The 19737-nt window shown below is 40.3% G+C and overlaps 1 protein-coding gene across 9 annotated transcripts in view; it reads right to left on the bottom strand.

The window, feature by feature from the left end:
- The window catches only part of DNM1L (dynamin 1 like), a 63156-nt gene that overhangs the window by 35954 nt on the left and 7465 nt on the right, over positions 1–19737 (bottom strand). For 5 of the 9 annotated variants that reach the window (XM_043518449.1, XM_038383616.2, XM_043518467.1 and 2 more), the window contains exons 2-4: positions 7945–8092; positions 1545–1583; positions 251–297 (exon numbers count right to left, since the gene is read on the bottom strand). In XM_043518449.1, the coding sequence (XP_043374384.1) occupies positions 251–297; positions 1545–1583; positions 7945–8092 (234 nt within the window). Of the gene's footprint in view, positions 1–250; positions 298–1544; positions 1584–7944; positions 8093–16830; positions 16976–19737 lie in introns of those variants that run through there. The other 4 variants (XM_038383624.2, XM_038383644.2, XM_043518458.1 and 1 more) reach the window with 2 other exon arrangements.

Raw genomic sequence — 19737 nt, 5'->3', positions numbered from 1 at the left:
AGGACAAGCATTGTAGAAGAAAAACAACCCAGAGACACCATAACTTTAAACTTCCTTTTCTGAACTTAAAAACCCCACAAACTTCCCAAGAAAAAAATTCTACCTTGGCATGAAATGTAGCATGTGGAGTTCATCCCTTTTAGGGGAAGCTGGTGGAGAAGAAAGGGTTGGGACTGAACTTCAGGCTTATAATGGAAAGGTAGCTCACTTTAACTATGAATGAGCTACAGTCACTCCACAATAAACATACCTTATTTTTGGTGTGAAGAAATTTACCCCATTCTTCAGCATCAATTCCTGAAAACAAAACCATTACCTGAGTTAGAGAGAAAAAAAAAGTTTCATTTTCAAGGACACCCTACTAAGAGCCTAAGTATCCTGGTGACTTTTTCACTTGAACAGTTTGTTGAAAACCAAGATACATTTTCTTTTAAAGTAGCAGCAGAAATGCAAACGTTAATTTACTTCCTACTGTAAGAAATTAAATGGCTCTAAATACATATATTTAACATTCTTTATCTCATTCCAAATTTTAATTTGTAGATCTGTTGCCTAATTTCCAGTCTCTGAATAATGGATTTGATTAAAAGAATGACTCATTTCCCTACCCTAGCAGTCCCCAGAAATGCCTTGCCTATTTAAAGATCAGTTTGTGACCAAAAAAACAAAAACAAAACAGTTTTCACAACATCCTTTTTTTACATACAATTAAGTATACATACAGTGCGCACAGAGTCTTTTCATAAGAGGCGAGATCAGATTACAGCTGAAAAATCATTGGAAAAATCTGCTCAAGCAAAAAAACCAAACAGAACACTTATGCATTGTTTAACAATGAAACTTTGGGGCATAAGTCTTATAAAACCCAATTCTCCCAGCGGCCAAGCATCCTTAGCCACAAAGTCTTCCATGTTGGCTGACAATACTCTGTGCTTCTTAGGATCAGACCCCAAAACAGAAAAGGAGATATAGAAGTGGCCATTTCTGTTATTGAGTGTACTTGATAAACTCCTACTAAAAAAAAGTAAGTTTTAGTCATATCTGTAGACATCTCTATTCCCTCAACTATATCTCCATTTTTTAAGTCATGTGGCATTTCAAATTCCCAGTTTCTCTATACAGAAATCAGTTCTAGAAAGGAACCAACAAGAACTCTGCTTACTATCTGCTCATCCAAATACTGCTCATCTAAAAGTAAGTACCATTCAACTATTTCATTCTGGTAGGAGTCCCAAAAGACATCACCAATACATATTAAAAACACATTTTGTAAATTAAAAAGTTATGAAAAATATATGATAAAGCAACACATCACAAAAGAAAAGTTAAATTCATCCCTTAGATGCTAATGCAGGCAAAAACAGAAATTACTGAAATTGAAAAAAAAGCCACAAGACCGACCAAAATAACCATCAGTCAATATAGGAGCCAGTGTGTCAAAGTAAAAGTGCAGTTAGCAATGAAGTGGCATGAAATGCAGGTAGTTAGAATACATAAACATGCAGATAATGTGTAGGGACAACAAGCAAGTGGCCAAAAGAAACCTTTAGTAAGGTGTCTTGGATTTTTCCATGTAGCAGGGTCTGCAGTTAAACAGAAACAGCATTGAATAAAGTTTAGTATTTGCCATTAAGTTTTACATAGCACTCTCTTTACCTTTCTGTACCAGACTTAGAGGGATTATAAAAGCATGCATACAGACATGCATGCTATTCAATTATTAATGAAAATGCTTAATGCATTATCACAATACACCACAAACAGATCTTGATCACTAAATGATACACATTAACCAAATATATTGTAATGTCATGTCTTTATTATAGCTGTTCACCTCAGAATTATTATTTTGAAGTACTTTGATTTCAAACACATAGAACAATGCCTTTTGGTTCAACAGAGCAATCTAGAACTTCCCTTGATGAGGGGCATTTCTCACTCTGGATAAGCTATAAAACCTATTTGAAAACAAGGTTTTAATATAGGTGCATTTTTTTAAGAGTATTGCTGGAGATGGCTAATGGGCTGTAGAGAGATCATTAACTTTTTCCTGCACATCAGTGAGAAACTCATGAAAATGAAAATAAGCAGGATACAATGGCCAGAAATCTGAGAATATTTAAGAAGAGACTGCCAGGTAATTTAGACTTTAAAAATGTAGCTTTAAAAAACAAACTTTATCCAGACCCTACAATCTCCCTTTACACTAAGAAGGCTATTTCCTCACGCCACCCTCTACTGGGAGTGGAGGAAGCCCACTAGGGTCATAAAAGGCTACCATCAGAACCCCACGATGTTCTAGGTTGAGACAGGGACAGCAAGGACTTCCCAAAACAGTCAGGAACAGCACCACTGGTGCATGAAGAGATCCAGCTGGTCTCCCCACTCTCCCTCTCCAGTACTTTACAATCCCTCAACACCAGTAGATCAATTCTTACGATCTGAAATCTAGACATTATTGTTCCTGTTTACTCATCCCTTCATTCCACCCTATAACAAATAAAAATAAAGAAATGAAACTGAAGAGACACATGCCCAGTCCCACTCTGATGATGATGTGCCAGTTACTCCATCCTTCGTCTTTTAAGATGGTAAGCTCTTTGCAGCAGCAACTGTCTTCCTTTGTGCTTGTACAACACCAAGCACATCAGGTGGCCCCAAAACCTGACTGGGGCTTCTGCCTGCTACTGAGACAAATGGCACTTGCTTCAGATATCACAAGGTCCTATGTTTGGAGGTATTCATGTGCAAAGCTGATAAAATAATGTTGCTTAAGTAAACTTCAGATTCTAGATCCAGACTCTGGCTCCTATCTTCTGGCTCCATATTAACTGTTCAGTAAGACTGCAACACTTAACTTCCCACCTCAGATACTAAAACAGTAAAGGTTACTAAACTGATCTGTCATACGTCCTCTCCCCCATCCCATCCTCCCACAAAATGGATGAAGTTTAATTGTAAAAATGATTCTTAGCTGCAAAACCAATTTAATAATTAAGGGGGAGCAGAGATTTCACAGAGCTCTCTCAATTGCTTTCTTTGTCCTATAATTCAATAGAAAACAATGCAGTGTGCTATTGCCACAAACAGTCATATGGCTATCAACCAACAGAACTATTATGAGGGTATTTGCTCTGACCAAACCAAGAATCTCTCTCAGACCTCAGTGTAAATGAGAGTTACGGAGACTGTCTCTCTCGGTCAGATATGGTGATGTGAAAATGCAGTGCTTAATCCCTCACTTCTAATGGAGTAGACTATTCTCTTTGTGTTAATATATTTTCTGTATTTTGGGTTAGAAGCTCTTTGGAAGCTTCAAATTCTGTTCTACTGAATAGCAATCGTATTTACTATCCCTTCATTTCAGTGAAGCGGTATGATTTTATCATGTCAGGGAAGGTTCAAAAGTGACTCAAAAAAATGTTTGCTCTTTGGTCTGGCACAAAAGAAAATCAGAAACATTGTCAGTTACATGGTCCTTAGACTTATCCTCCCTACCAGAGTGCTAAGGATCAAACTCAAACACATAGGTAGGCTTCTTCCAGAGAAAAATTATATAGGCTCATTCCTCAGGTAAATCACACTGACTCTTGTCAAAGGATATCAAAATGAAATTAGCATCACTGGAAAGTAGAGGTTACTTCCAACTGCCTGCACAGTCGTTATATCAATGTATTTACCTTCAACTGTTTTTGAAAAAGAATTATTCTGCACAACAATATTAAGATCTGAAATCAAGTACAATAGGTGACAATTCTGAAGTCTTTAAACTACAAAACAAGGGAGGAATTTTCTGGGTGAATATACCCATGCTGAAGATAAATTTCTATTTATAAAAACATTATGTATAAAGCCTCGCTTTTGGAACCAAGATGTGTATGTCTTATAGACAAGCTAAAGCTGGTGTTAAAATGGTAAGTCAATATCAGCACAATACAAGGAGGCATTCAAATGAAAGCACAAGGAACCATTATGTGTTCTTACGTTTACGAGCATGAAGAGTTCATTAACAATATGTTCAGAATAGTATGTTCAGAATGGTGCAGAAACTGAAGACTTCTTTATAAGATTCAACTAGCAGAAAAATCTCCCCTCACTTAGGACACTGTCATTTTGACGGGCAAATATTAAGTTTGTTTTCCAAATTCTAATTCATTCTAATTAGGTGTGCATCATAATATTTTTTGCCCAAGCTAGTAATTTTTATTGGAGATTTTGCAAGTTTAGTGTATTTTTTTAAAAACGGAAGTAAAAGCAAATATGTCCATTTATTTAATGACCAGATGCTAAAATATGCTTGAGAGAACAGATTTTCACAAGAGCTCTGAAACAGAAACCAAGTTTACTAAACTGGAATAACCGGAGCAGCTATAACATTGCGGATAATATGAAATTCTTCTTTATTATACTATAAATGTCTAGCATTCCTGATTATCCAGCATTCTTGCAAAAATATCTTATGTTGCTATCCAGTGCCCTGTCTGCGGATTGTGATATTATGGGCCAGACTTAAAAATATTATAAGATTTCACAAATCTCCTAGTAACTTGCCTCTAACAACTTTAGTAAAATTGGTAGCTAGCCTATGACATTACCTGGCACTCTAACTAGTAATCAACTTAATCAACTACAGTCACGTACCACAGGGTTAGTTCCATGAAATGCACTTCAGAGTTAGATGTGTAGAGTTCAGATATGCAACTGTCCTTAGATTTACTTACAAACTGTATTGTATGGCCATCATATGCAACTACTATATGTCAGTTTTAGAAATATATACTTTCATCTTATTAGCAAGTGGAATATAATTCTAATTATTTTGAAAATAATCCATTATTTGCACTATTTTTGGAATCTTAATAATGAACTACCAAGTTTTCCTAGTTCATCTGGCAAAACTTTCACACTACATTTCAAAGCTAAAATGGTTTTTATAATTCTGCATATGCACTAGCACAATGATGTCAGCAGGAACATATTTAATTCTGAGAATAGCATTTGTTAGGGAACAGTACTAGAGGTCCAATAGATTAAGCACTCCTCAATCTCAGTTTGGTGACAAAATTACACATAAAATTCAATTCCAGAGGGTATTTACCGGCCAAAGTGTTTTGTTTTTGTTTTTTAAACGTAGGTCAAATTCTGGACTTCATCTCCTTAACAGTGTTTGCTTTATAATATCAACAAAACAGACCCTCTCACAGCAGGCGGCTTTGACATTGTATGAGAAACAGACCATGCCGACTCATTTAAGAAACAGTCGAATACTGCAGCCGAACTCAGCAGTATATAATTTTGTTAATACTCAAAAGAAAGCAAAATGAGTTATTTTTTCCAAACAAGAAAATTCTCTAAATCCCTAAAATTATCGTAGGACAACTATGCGTCACATCAGCTACTATGGAAGGACAAAGTTCATATGGTTATTCTTTATTTCATGTCATTTTAGTCCTTGAAGTTGGAATGAAAAAAGACACATCTGATCATCATAATTAGCTACATATAGGTTTATATATAGACAGTTGTTTGTGTAATTATATCCAACACACAAATAGGGCCCTACCAAATTCACGCCCATGAAAAATGTGTCATGGACCATGAAAACTGGTCTCCCCTTCATGAAATCTGTATAGTATAGAGTAAAAGCACACAAAAGACCAAATTTTATGGGGGAGACCAGCATTTCTCAAACTGGGGGTTCTCACCCAAAAGAAAGTTGCAGGGGGGTTGCAAGGTTATTGGAGAGGCGGGGGGATGGTATTGCCACCCTTACTTTTTTGCTCTGCATTCAGAACTGGGTGGCCAGAGAGCAGCAGCTGTTGGCTGGGCACTCAGCTCTGAAGGCAGTGCCCTGCCAGCAATACCATACCATACCATGCCACCCTCACTTCTGTGCTGCTGCCTTCAGAGCTGGGCGGCCAGAGAGGGAGCTGCTGACTGAGGGCCCAGCTCTGAAGGCAGCAGCGCAGAAGTGAGAGTGGCAAAACCATACGATGCCATCCATACTTCTGCACTGCTGCTGGCGGTGGCAGCTCGGCCTTCAGAGCTGGGTTCCTGGCCAGCAGCCACCGCTCTCCAGCCGCCCAGCTCTGAAGGGAGTGCCGCCGTCAGCAGCAGCACATAAGTAAGAGTAGCAGTACAACGACCTCCCCACAACTCCTTTTTGAGTCAGGATCCTACAATTACAACACTGTGAAATTTCAGATTTAAATATCTGAAATCATGAAATTTACTATTTTTAAAATCCTATGACCTTGAAATTGACCAAAATGGACCATGAATTTGGCAGGGCCCTACACATAAAGATATCTATTGAAAAGCATCTGTGTATTTTGCTTTAGAGTTTGTCCCAGCTTCTTGGAGCATCCGTTCAGTTTATTTGCACCTCAGTAAAGAAATTCTAACTTTGTTGATAGAAGCCATAAAGCTCTGTCCATTCCGATCAGAAGAGCCTACCTTACTCTGAAAATTAAAAATGTAGATATAACACTTTGCACATATGTAGCGGCTTTCATTCAAAGATCTCAATGGGCTTTATAAATATTTATTTAAGTTACCATCTCTGTGCAGTAGATGCCATTATCCTCATTTTATAGTTGAAAAGACTGAAGCCCAAGGTCACAGGAAACTTCTAACAGAGTTGAGAACAGAAGAGATGCCTACAAACTCCTAATAATCTGTCCTAGTCTAAAAAACCATCTTTTCTACCCTTAAACTTGCAGACTACGACAAACAAACTAGTAAAATTATCAAGTATCTCATTCTACAGTGCATGAGGTCAAAGCAGTTGAAAGGGTACCAAAACATTAGGTGCAGATAAAACACAAATAACGTGAAATTAAATTTTATGGATACTTTAAAGAAACCAAATGTGTTCTGTGGTTCTATTTTAATATCCACATCAGAGCCCATGTTTGTGGAGTAGTTTCTTGTGCTGCGTGTTACAACAAGTAACAGGCTTCTAGAGCCTTGATTTAATATTTTCAGTAATCTGTTTTGAACTAAAGGTTTTTAAAGGAGCTTTATTTAAATTCAGGGAAAACAAACAATTCTAGTATTTATATTTAAGTTTATCACGCTATCAGAAGTGTATGTGGTTCCACTGTCAAATGAAAAGATTTTTTGCTATGACTGATCAATTCTAGTGGTCTCACTCTCACATAGACTAAGGGTATTACTTAATGCAAAGTGAAACTGTTCCAATTCCCAACGGAATTGAGGTAACATGCTTGATCTGCCAAGGGATAACAAGGAGTTGCTAAAAGAGACTAAAGCTTTAGACTAGACAAGATTTAGAATAATCTAAATCATCCTACTTTCACATGGCTTAGAATTTCTCAATACAGCCTAGCAAAATGATATCAATAAGCCACTGGAGGTTCCAATTAAGGTTTAAACCAATAAAGGCTTGTTTTCGTTCTCCCCAGCCCACTATTTTTTCCAGTGTACATACATTCTTTAACTCCTCTCCACAGTCATGCACTTGTTGGGGTGGTTTTATTTATCATCACAAACGGAGAACATAAGCAAAAATGCTCTGCACACCCTATGCAATCGCTACCGGTCAGATACTGTTATACTCTCTTCTCAAAGGTGCTCACTGAATACAAGGGAGAGAACAGAGGTAAGACTACAAATATGAAACTGTTAAAGAAGAAAAGCTATTGAAAGAACCAATTCTCCTAATTGCCAGAGTTTTTGCAGCTTCTGTTGTATGGGTAGAAAAGGGGTTACAGTGGCTATGTTTTTTCCAACACAATGTATGTATAAAATAAGCCGCAAAGGAATAAGAAAAAATGTGCAAATACATTTTAAAGTTAAAGTGATTTTTTTTCCCCACTTGGTTTGAATGCACAAAAAGGACAGAAATATCACGAGGTGTTTCCTTTTAAGGACAACTACATAAACACATGAAGATTAAAATCCCATTTGGATCACTCTTACCATTTTCATCTCCAGATGTTTTCTGACGATCCTCTGGTGAAACATGCACCAGCTGCAGGATAAGGGGTCTCCGGGTGACTATTCCAGTACCTCTTGGGAGCAGATCCCTCCCCACAAGACTTTCCAGCACTGAACTCTTTCCACTGCTCTGAAAATTGAAACACATCCATGACTTTCTTATATACCCATTATTGCAATGCTCTAATATTAATCTTTTATATTTTATTTAAAGCAAAACAAATGCCTCCACAGATTGTATTCATTTATTTCACCAACCTTGAAGTAGTAACTTACAGGGCCAGCTCTAGGCACCAGCAAAACAAGTAGGTGCTTGGGGCGGCACATTTCTTGGGGCAGCATTCCGGCTCCCACCGCCCCAGCTCGCCTCCGACTACTCCCTTGAGCGCGCTGCCGCCGCTCTGCTTCTCCCCCCTCCCTCCCAGGCTTGCCGCACGCCAAACAGCTGTTTCGACCAGCAAGCCTGGAAGGGAGGGGGGAGAAGCCAAGCTGTGGCGTGCTCGGAGGAGGCGGCGGTGACGAAGTGGAGGTGAGCTGGGGCAGGGAGCAGTTCCTCTGTCCCGCCCTTGCTCACCTCCACTCCACTTGCTCCCCTGAATGCGCTGCCTCTCCCTCACCTGAGAAGGAGTGGGGAGAAGCGGAGCAGTGGCGCATTCAGGGGAGCAGGCAGAGCGGAGGTGAGCGAGGGCGGGGGATTGCGGGGAGCTGCAGGAAGCAATGGGGGGGAGGAATGCGGCATGCCCAGGGCAGGAGGCGGGGCCAGGGATTTGGGAAAGGGGTTGGGAAGGAAAGCGGGTGTGGCCAAAAATATTTTTGATTGGGGCGGCAAAAATCCTAGAGTCAGCCCTGGGAAACTTACTGGGTTTAAGAAAACATTTTGCACTTTTTTAGCCCTTTCCATCCATAGATCTCAAAGCACTTTAAGAATGTTAATCTTCACAACAACCTTTTGGAAAGAACTGAAAAGTTGCTTAATTGTACTTTAACTTCTATAAAGCAACTCTGTATCTTTTGAGGTGACTATTTTGTAACATCTCACAGTAACACTACAATGAGTAACAGTATAGTAGAAGGTTAATTTTCCTGGCTACACCATGATGGAAACATACAAGTGCCACCAAAAAAGATGTTTGCATCTGGGTACTTATCCTTTCTACATCGATATACTAGGATCTTGCACATGAAAATGAGTATCCCAAGTAGAATTTTGCAAGGCTATTCGTACACTTTTTGGCAGATTACTCCACCGACTGCAAACCTGATGCATCTTGTCTATAGGACAAGCAACCAGCAGCAGCTGAAAAAACACAGCAGTTAAGAAATACTTTCACTAAGACTGCACAGTCCTATATTCCCTCTGAGTGGCATTTCCCTCTGCAGAACTTGTGTATGAGGTTGGTAGAAGTGTAACAAAGGAGTTCTGCTTAGATCAGCAATAAAATCATGTTCATAGATATTAAGGTCAGAAGGGACCATTATGATCATCTAGTCCGACCTCCTGCACAACACAGGCAACAGAATCTCACCCACCCACTCCTGCGAAAAACCTCTCACCTATGTCTGAGCGATTGAAGTCCTCAAATCGTGGTTTAAAGACTTCAAGGAGCAGAGAATCCTCCAGCAAGTGACCAGTGTCCCAAGCTACAGAGGAAGACGAAAAACCTCCAGGGCCTCTTCCAATCTGCCTGGAGGAAAATTCCTTCCCGACCCCAAATATATACAGAGGTTCAAGGAAATACCTTGTTAAACATCTAAGATTTACTATGCCTGGGTACATCACCTCAATTCACTACAATTCTGGATTGACGGGTTTGGTTTTGGGAGTTGTTTTGTTTTAATAGAACCATACTACACTATTCAATTTCTCACTATTCAAATTCAGTTTGCAGTTGAAGAGATAAGAATAGAGGACAGGGAGCTAAAAAGATCTTTGGCAATCAGTGAATTATTGAGTCCCCAAATTATCACCCACCATCATGGTAGTTATTTAATAATCATTGAGCATATTGACAAGTCTACCTGCTACACACTAGCTCTACGGAACCCTCTCCACTGGGTTCCAATCCAAGGCCCAATAGTAAGAAGCTAAGTCCCGCTGCTCAAAGTGCTAGACTGCTGTCTCGCCTCCCTGGATCACTTCCTACAAAATCCCTCTTTTCCCAATGGATAAGTAAAAATATGAAATAACTGAAATCAAAAAGTCTCAGATCTTCTGAGAGCTGCAAGTCCCTTCTCTGTGGGTTTGGCAAAGGTGGTACAACCAGTAGCTGCTCCTGCAGTGCTCCTTCCCAAGAGATCAACGTGTAGGTCAGTTCTCCACCTCCACCAGCCAGCTACTGAGCTGATCTGCTCCCCTTTTAAGTTCCTCCTCCAGCCCATGCATGCTTTGCAGGTGAGGTGGGACAGGGCTGCCTTGGCCCAGAGTAGCTGCTTACCCCCTTCCTTTCCAGTGCAGGGTTTGTACACTGTCAAGGGGGTACTATTTAAATCAAAATAGTAAATAAAATTTGATAACAACTATCTTATTCCCAAAATAAACTGCTGCTACCCTTCATTATCTTCAGCGTAGGAAGCTGTTTCTTTAACAATAGTTTAAAGTCAAGAACTGATATAGAGGTCATGAACCTAACCATATTATTGTTTACAAAGGCAGATTAAGGTGCCACAGTGAGAGATGGACACAGTGAAAGGAGGATAAGAGAATGGGATTAAAAAGTGACTTGCTCATGGGTTAAATTATAAAGTGCAAAGTAGTAACAGATTTTTATTGATGTGACAGGACAAGAGAACCAAATCACTACCTGCCCCACTAAAGAAAACACAGACAGCAAGAGAGCATTAAAGAGAATATTTATGAATACAACTTCTACCTTAGAATGTATCTCCTCCTCAAGTATAAAGAGCTAAAACCTTCAATCGTTACTCAGAATTTCAACAGCCTAAACTTTAATTAAAAAAGAGTTTCATGCTCTGGGAGATAGCTATTTTACCAACAAATTGAGAAAGACTTAAAAATCACACTAAAAGTTATGCTGTTGTTGTCAGATTTGCAAACCACAGTTGGAGTTACATTATGATGAAAAAAAGTCCAAAATAATCACACCTAAATAACCTGAATTGGAATGTGGAACCACTCTGAAAAATGACTACATAAATATGGCTCTCATTCCACAGATCTGTTCCCTATGTGAATTTTGGACATATCTTCCGATTTGTACATTTTAACTACTTTCTACCCACGCAACTCTACAGAGCCAACAGTTAGAAAATGGGACTTGATTCTATTTCTCTTCGTCCATCCACAACTGATGTCTTCACAGCTAAACAGTTACAGGGAACTCTTGGCTTAAGTCTATCCACACACAAAAATCCTTAACTTGAGTCTGACGATGTTTTTAACTCAAGTTGGCTGGCTGACCAGGAGATAAGAAAACACAGCTGGAGTTAGCAGAACTCATCAGCAGCTCACATCCCGCACTCTGTGTAGCTCCAGTGTTATTTTGCAAAAAAGAAAAGGAGTACTTGTGGCACCTTAGAGACTAACAAATTTATTTGAGCATAAGCTTCCGTGATTTCTCCCCACTGTTTTTTCCACCGAATGCATCCGATGAAGTGAGCTGTAGCTCACAAAAGCTTATGCTCAAATAAATTTGTTAGTCTCTAAGGTGCCACAAGTACTCCTTTTCTTTTTTGCAAATACAGACCAACACGGCTGCTACTCTGAAAAGTGTTATATTGCAGGATGAATGCTCTCACTCAAACCAGGTTAACTGAAGAGGAGTTAATTTGAGCATAGATAATTTACATTAACTGTGCGGTAAAGATATAGGCTACACCTATACACACGCGCACACAAAGTTCTGCTCACATTAGTGCCTACGAGCAGCAGTGTGGCTAAGCTGGCATGGATGACACCTCACACAAGCCGCCCAAGTATGTAGCTGGGGATCAGAACGGCCTGTACTCAGGCTGCTAGCCCAAACTGCCACCCATAGCATTTGTAGTAGAAAAAGAGAGCCCGGAGACATAAGACCTGCTTTAAAGCCTAAGGCCCTGCTTATATAATGCAAAGTTAGCAAGAGTCAGGCTATGAGTAAAAGTTGGGCTCTGTAACAAAACATGCCCGCTTGCAGGTTCACTGTCCGGAACACGAACTTGGCAAGAACACGGCTGGTGTTGCAAAAACACTCCTAAAAAGTGCTAGGCGCTGGACACTTGCATAAACACATTCCAGAAGATCATGCCAGAACACCCCGATACAAAGTTACAGTGTAAATACACTCCCCGAAGATGATATGGGGACACAATGACCCCTCCTAAAGATTACAAGATGATGGATAAAGATGTTTTGATTGAACCAACACGTACAAGGTAAAGGGTGGTAACTAACCACATCAGAGGGGCAATATGTAACTTGTTTGTATCAATGTATACAAGAGTAGTCACAGAGGTGTCGTCTTTGGCCGAGGGGGGAGCAGAAAGTAACATCGCTTACTGGTCTGGTTCATAGTAACAAACATGCATGTATTATTGTTAAGGCTGTGATTTAGTCATGGAGGTCACAGAAGTCATGGATTCTGCGACTTCCAAAGACCTCCATGACTTCAGCCAGCGCCAGCTGCAGGATCCCCTGCCACCTGTGGAGTGGCAGGGGGGACCCCCACAGCTCCACGTTGCCACCGCTCCTGGCCACCACGGGAGACAGGGGAATCTGCTGCTCCCAGCCAGCAAAGGGGACCCCATTGCTCCCCACCCATCTACAGCAGACAGCAGGGGGGACCCGGCGGCAAGAGGGACCCCCAGAGCTTCCGGATGCTGTGGGTGGCAGGGGGTTCCCCAACAGCTTGGAGCCTCCAGCAGAGGGGGACCCTAGAGCTCCCAGCCCCCACCACCCTTGCCCAGGCTACCCATTTTTGTGAGGGATATTTTTAGTAAAAGTCAAGGACAGGTCATGGGCATCCGTGATTTTTTCATTATTGCCCATGACTTGTCCGTGACTTTTACTAAAAATATCCATGAAAAAAAGTAGCCTTAATTATTGTACTTATAACCATTGAGCCAGGGAATTAGGACTGTGCTTCCTTAACAATAAATCTGGCGGAGCGCCTTTGCCACTGAACCAAGTTTGTAGTCTTCTTGGACAATTCCATCAAAGTCTGAGGTACAGGCCATCTGGTCAGACCCATTACAGCACGCAGAGAGAACATATGCAGCCAACAACTGACACCACCACTATGGCCATACTGCTATTTTTACGCATTAACTCAAGCAGCGTTAGTGGACATACGTCTATCCACGCTGGGAATCACATCTCCCAGTTGCTGTGTAGGTGTACCCATACCATAAGTTCCAAATGAGGACCAAATTCTTTCCTAAATCACACTTGTACAATACAGATGGGTTGCAGTGGTTCAGAAGAATTTCTTCTGCAGAATCTTTATTATGAATGAGACTAAATGAGAAGGAATAAACTCAGATTTACTCAGCTTCCATTATGAGTTTGCAGGACTGAGAAAGACCTCTTTTTTCTCAGACTGAAACATTCTCAATCAATAACTAATGATACATAAAAACAAACCCTACAATACCAGTTTACAGACATTTTCAGACAAGAACTGCACCCTCATCTAATTTCACTTCAGACGTTAACACTAATGGACTTGTACTAGCTGCAGATATTGTCAAACAGTTTAAATTTATTGTTGCTCTTTAAATTTATCATTAGGTCCTTTTGTAGCTTCCAAGATAAAGTTTCTCATTTTAAAAAGTGTTTCCAGTAAGGGATAAGTTGTCAAATGCAACAATTGAGGAATTTCAAATCCTCAATAAGTATAATTTGTAAATGCATCATCTTTTGCAGAGTTACACACAACTGCAGTAGTGGGAAAAGGTACAGAATTGATGCATGAGATAACTTAGGCTTAAAGTAGGACCACAGAGGAAGCAGAGGCATTATAGCCCTGAGTTAGCAAAGCAATGATGGCAATATCAGAGTTTTCCCTACAATATGAGATAACTGCAATGAGAACTCGGAAATAGCAAAAGCTTTCACTATAGGACAGAATCATCTCCTCAACATTTTCTTAAAACTACCTACCAGCCCTGCTTTGAAATTCCATGTGGGATTTGCAAAGCTGCATTCTTTCCTTCTTGCATACAATCACAAATACAGTAGTAAAAGTCCAACTGGCCAGATTATGCTCTCTGTAACACCTGTGTAAACCCATAATCTTCAGCAGTTTGCACAGTTGTAACTATTTGTCCCCATATTCCGAATTTAGTAAGCAATTCTATAGCTGATGTATAGGGAGGAATAGAATCTAGTTCACTTTTTCTAAGGACTTGTCTACATAGGGAAACTGACTGGGGTAGCTACTGTAGAGTAAATAGCTACACAATAGCTATTCTGGAACAGCTCCCCACATGGATGTTATTCCAGAATAATTACTTGGCTTTGGAAGTGCACTCATTTTTCTGGAATAAAGTATGCACATGGGAAAATATTATGGAATAGGTATTGCAGAATAGCTAACTACACAATAGCTATCCCAGTCAATTTGCTGCGTACACAAGCCTAAGTTGCATTGGGTCTACAGGGCTAACAAGAGTAAAGCATATTTAGTAAAGGCAGCAGAGTGGACTCTTAAAAACATAGGAAGCTGGACTCATGAGTTTTCATATAGTTCCTTTTTAAGAGCAGAACTGCACTCCAAGCAGGCTTCAGAAGGGGTAGCCCATATCTATATCACCCGTGCATAGGCACACACAGCCCTCTGATTTTTGGCAGAAAGGAGAGATACAGCAAAAAGGTATCAACTGCAAATCCTTCATCAATAAATACATTCTATAACAACAGATTGAGCCAGTATACTCTTCTGCTTTGCTGGAGTTTCAACTCAGTACTACAGCTGACTGCAATCCAAGTCGCGTCATGAAACAATGATGTTGGATATTGACCATTCAAACAAGTTCCAGTGGAACGTATGGCTCTGCCTTTCCATACTCATAAGTAGTACTATACAAACATACTACAATAGTTGTGCTCAACCTTTTTAAAACAATAAAATTCCACTTTGCAATATAGAAAAAAAACCCAAGCCATCTTGTATCTTAAAAGTAGTTAAAGAAGAACCTCAGAGTTGCAAACACCAGAGTTGTGAACTGACCAGTCAACCACACACCTCATTTGGAACTGGAAGCACACAATGAGGCAGCAGCAGAGACCAAAACAAAGCAAATACAGTAGAGTACTCTGTTAGAAGTAAACTATTAAAAAAAATAAAGGGAAAGCAGCCTTTTTTTCTACATAATAAAGTTTCAAAGCTATATTAAATTCACAGTTCAGTTGTAAACTTTTGAAAGAACCATAACGTTTTGTTCAGTGTTATGAACATTTCAGAGTTATGAACAACCTCCATTCCCAAAATGCTTGTAACTCCGAGGTTCTACTGTAGTCTCAAACTGATTCTAAATTCCAAACAAGAAAACTCATTGCTAGAGATTTATTATTCAGACATTTGACAACATAAAGCCTGTGCCTTGTGATCATCATGTGTAGGAATCTTCTCCAACAGCTTCTAACATACATTACAGATTTCTCTAGATTTCAAGAGTATGTTTGTGGTTGTCAAATTGATTTTTTTCCCCCCTCAGCTATTTTGGAAACAATTTTTTTTAAGTGTGGGCAGGATTAAGGCACCAGGGTAAAACAGATTAACCAAAAAAACATCATCAAGTATTTGGAAAAAGCACTCTGCCACTCAAAAAGTGAACAGAGCCCTGGCAGCAAGCAGGAGTCAGTGGAAAAGAGGGAAGGTCCTCTCATGGATTGATAACTGGTTAAAAGATAGGAAACAAAGGGTAGGAATAAATAGTTTTCAGAATGGAGAGGTAAATAGGGTGTCCCCTAGGGGTCCATTCTAGGACCAGTCCTATTCAACATATTCATAAATTATCTGGAAAAAGGGGTAAACAGTGAGGAGACAAAATTTGCAGAAACTACTCAAGATAGTTAAGCGACAAGCAGACTGCGAAGAGCAACAAAAGGATCTCTCAAAACTGGGTGACTGGACAACAAAATGGCAGATGAAATTCAATGTTGATATATTCAAAGTAATGCATATTGGAAAACATAATCCCAACTATACATAAAATGATGGGGTCTAAATTAGCTGTTACCACTCAAGAAAGATCTTGGAGTCATTGTGGATAGGTCTCTGAAAACATCCACTCAATTTGCAGCGGAAGTTCAAAAAGCAAACAGAATGTTGGGAATTGTTAAGAAAGATATAGATAAGACGACAGAAAATATATTGCCTGCATACAAATCCATGGCACGCCCACATATTGAATACTGCGAACAGATGTGGTCAAAAAAGATGTATTGGAACTGGAAAAGGTTCAGAAAGGGCAAAAAATAATTAGGGGTATGGAATGGCTTCCATCTGAGGAGAGATTAGTAAGATTGGGACTTTTCAGTTTGGAAAAGAGATGACCAAGAAGGGATATGATAGAGGTCTATAAAACCATGACTTTCTCCACGGTGTGGAGAAAGTAAATAAGGAAGTGTTATTTACTCCTTCTCATAACACAAGAACTAGGGGTCACCAAATGAAATTAACAGACAGAAGGTTTAAATCAAACAAAAGGAAGTATTTCTTCACACAAAGCAGCCAACCTGTGGAACTCCTTGCAAGAGGATGCTATGAAGGCCAAGACTACAACAAGGTTCAAAAAAGAACTAGATAAATTCATGTAGGATAGGTCCATCAATGGCTATTAGCCAGGATGGGAAGGGATGGCATCCCATACCTCTGTCTGCCAGGTATGATGCCAGTTAGTTACAAGTATTGTGTATCTGATACTGACCTTGAATCAAAAGTTTTGCGCAACTGATGCAAGGCATTCAAGACAGGTAAACTTGACAGCCTCTTAGTGCATTTGGAAATCTTAACAATGCTTTTGGTACAGCATGAAGATCCTTAGTGGAGCAGTCCATTGTGATAATCCTTTTCGGTTTGTTAGCTTCACAGATGACAATTCCAGTTTTGAAAAACTACAAAAAAAATGCTTTTACAATATCTTTAAAACATACAAAAGGAAATATTTCTTCACACAACGCATAGTCAATCTGTGGAACTCTTTGCCAGAGGATGTTTTGAAGGCCAAGGCTATAACAGGGTTCAAAAAAGAACTAGATACATTCATGGAGGATAGGCCATCAATGGCTATTAGTCAGGATGGGCAGAGATGGTGTCCCCAGCTTCTGTTTGCCAGAAGCTGAGAATGGGTGACTTTATGATTACCTGTTCTGTTAATTCCCTCTGGGGCACCTGGCATTGGCAATGTCAGAAGACAGGATACTGGACTAGATGGACCTGATCCAGTATGGATCCAGTAACCCTGATTCAGTATGGCCGTTCTTATGAAAAAATGGCAGTACTTTAAACTTAGGCTTGGCAGAACTTTTTTTTTTTAAATAATTTCAACAGAAAATATCAATGTTTAAGTATTTTACTTTTTATTGATTTTAAACTTTCACAGTTGTGCAAAATTATGGGTTTTAAGCTTTTATTTTTATCTATTTAAATTTTCATAAATTGCAGGAAATTGGGGGGCAGAATTATTTAATGACATGTTGCAGTTCAAAAAGTTAAATCTTCATAACTGTTAAAACACAAATTGTCCACATCTATGTCAACATATACAAAGTATGCGTGGAGGAATTCTGTGTTACTGCATATACACAGAATTTACGGCCCCTGCAGTTTTCTTTGCTTCCCTGAAGAAAAATGACTTTCTTAAAGGAAACAAAAGGAAGCCACAAGAGTGGTCATGCGACCCTCCCCAGTAGTATGTTTTGGGTGCCCAGGGCAGCCGGCAGAGGTAAATCACTGGGGCAGGAGGCAGGACTGGGGAAGACCGGGCTGGTGGCTCCTACCCTGCATCAGGCTCGGCTGCTAGTCCTGGCTGGGCTAGGGAGGATGGGACTTCCTCTTCCCCTGCACGGCATCTGGGGCCAGGTCAGACCCACCTCCAGATTGCCCCCACAGCTGCGGGAAGCTCTGCAACCCCCCTCCACCTCCGCTTCCTGCTCCCTGAACCCATCGTTCCTCAACTGTAGGGTGAAGGATCCCTGTACAGGGAGCTGCTCCCCCATCTGCCCAACCCCCATGCACCCAGACCCCCTCATACCTAGACCCTCCTGCTGAGTCCCACTCTCCCTGAACCTGGACCACCCCGACAAGCCCCACCCCACTGCACCTGGATCCCCACCCCATCGAGCCTCACTTCCCCAGCATCTGGACCCCACACTGACCCCCCACACCCAGACCCCCTTGCAAAGTTCTATCTCCCCGACACCCAGACACCCTCCCCCGAGCTGAGCCCCAACCACCTTTACCCTGGACCCCCCCTGCAGTCCCATTACCGTTGCACCCAGAACCCTTCTCCCCCTTAAAAAGCCCCTGTGCATCCACATCCCCTCCACACCTAGATCCTCCAGTGAGCCACCCGCACCCAGATTACCCTACACAGAACCCTCTCAATCCATACCTAGATCCCCCCCATACTTGGATCCTGCCTTGCTCAGCCTGCCTGCCCACAGCTGGTGCACCTGGCCCGGAAAGGCAGGGACCTGGGTTGTTTCTGGGGCAGGCCCGGTCCTTACGCTATGTCAGGGTTGGGTGCAGCCTCACCACTGAGTCCGTGTCCCCGGTGGGGAGAGATGCACAGCGATCTCCCTCCTCTGTGCAGCCAGTGGCCTGTGCTCCCCAATGCCATGCTGGAGCCTCCACATTTATTTGACAAATAAAATCTGCAGAATTTTGAAATACTGTGTACAGATTTTTTATTTTTTTTGGTGCAGAATGCCCTAAGGAGTAAAAGTAAATATCCTTAAAGCAGGGTGGATTTGATTTAAATCACTAGTCAGGAAGACTCAATTTAATCATGGATTTCTACAAAAAAGTGCATTCTTGTTGATTGTTATAACTTAACACATATCCTTCTCAACTCAGAGATAGATGTAGGTTTCATTCTTAAAAAGTACACACTATACATTTTTAAGTGATTTATTTTGAAAACTTTTCTGATTAGTTTTACAGCTATATCAGAAAATGAATGATTGTTTGGTTATTTCACTGGCCAAAGGTAATTGAAGCAGATATTTATGAAGTCATTGGGAGGTGAACTATCTCCAATTCAACAGGTTTATCATTAATATTTGGAGGATTTTCTTGCCATGTTGTATTAGGGGGAGAACATCACCAGACAGACATTTAAATTGTTTTATTTAACTAAAGCAACAACGTTGTGTATTCTGGATTTTTTTCTTCAACAGCAAATGTAATATTTTAACTAAACAAGCATATGAATTTTTGAATTTAGTTAAACATTCAAGTTTTTTTTTAATCAAGTTTTTGTTAAAATTGTTTTTAACTCAAATAGTTAAATGAAATATTTAACAAAAAAAAAATCAATCGACTGTCAGCCAGGTCAATATGAGAAACTTAAAATATTGGCTTCTGCAGCTAACTCAGTTGTCTTCACCTTCATTTTCCTGTTTGTTCATAATCTGGAAAAGAAAAACACGCTTTCCTGCTTTTTCAGGACCCATACAATTTCTCAATTTGGAATGAAGTAGTCCAAAGGAAGAAAATATTCTTTCTACACCGGCAGAAGCAGCTACTGCTGTTAAAAGTGAGATTATCACTTCAAGTCTCTGAATCCAAGTGCTTAAGTGACTTCCACCATTTTCAGTGGCACTCACACTGC

Source organism: Dermochelys coriacea, chromosome 1 (genome assembly GCF_009764565.3).
Source record: "Dermochelys coriacea isolate rDerCor1 chromosome 1, rDerCor1.pri.v4, whole genome shotgun sequence".
Taxonomy (NCBI): Eukaryota; Metazoa; Chordata; order Testudines; family Dermochelyidae; genus Dermochelys; species Dermochelys coriacea.
The sequence above is the reverse complement of the archived record's forward strand: the minus strand, read 5'-3'. Positions and strand labels throughout refer to the sequence as shown.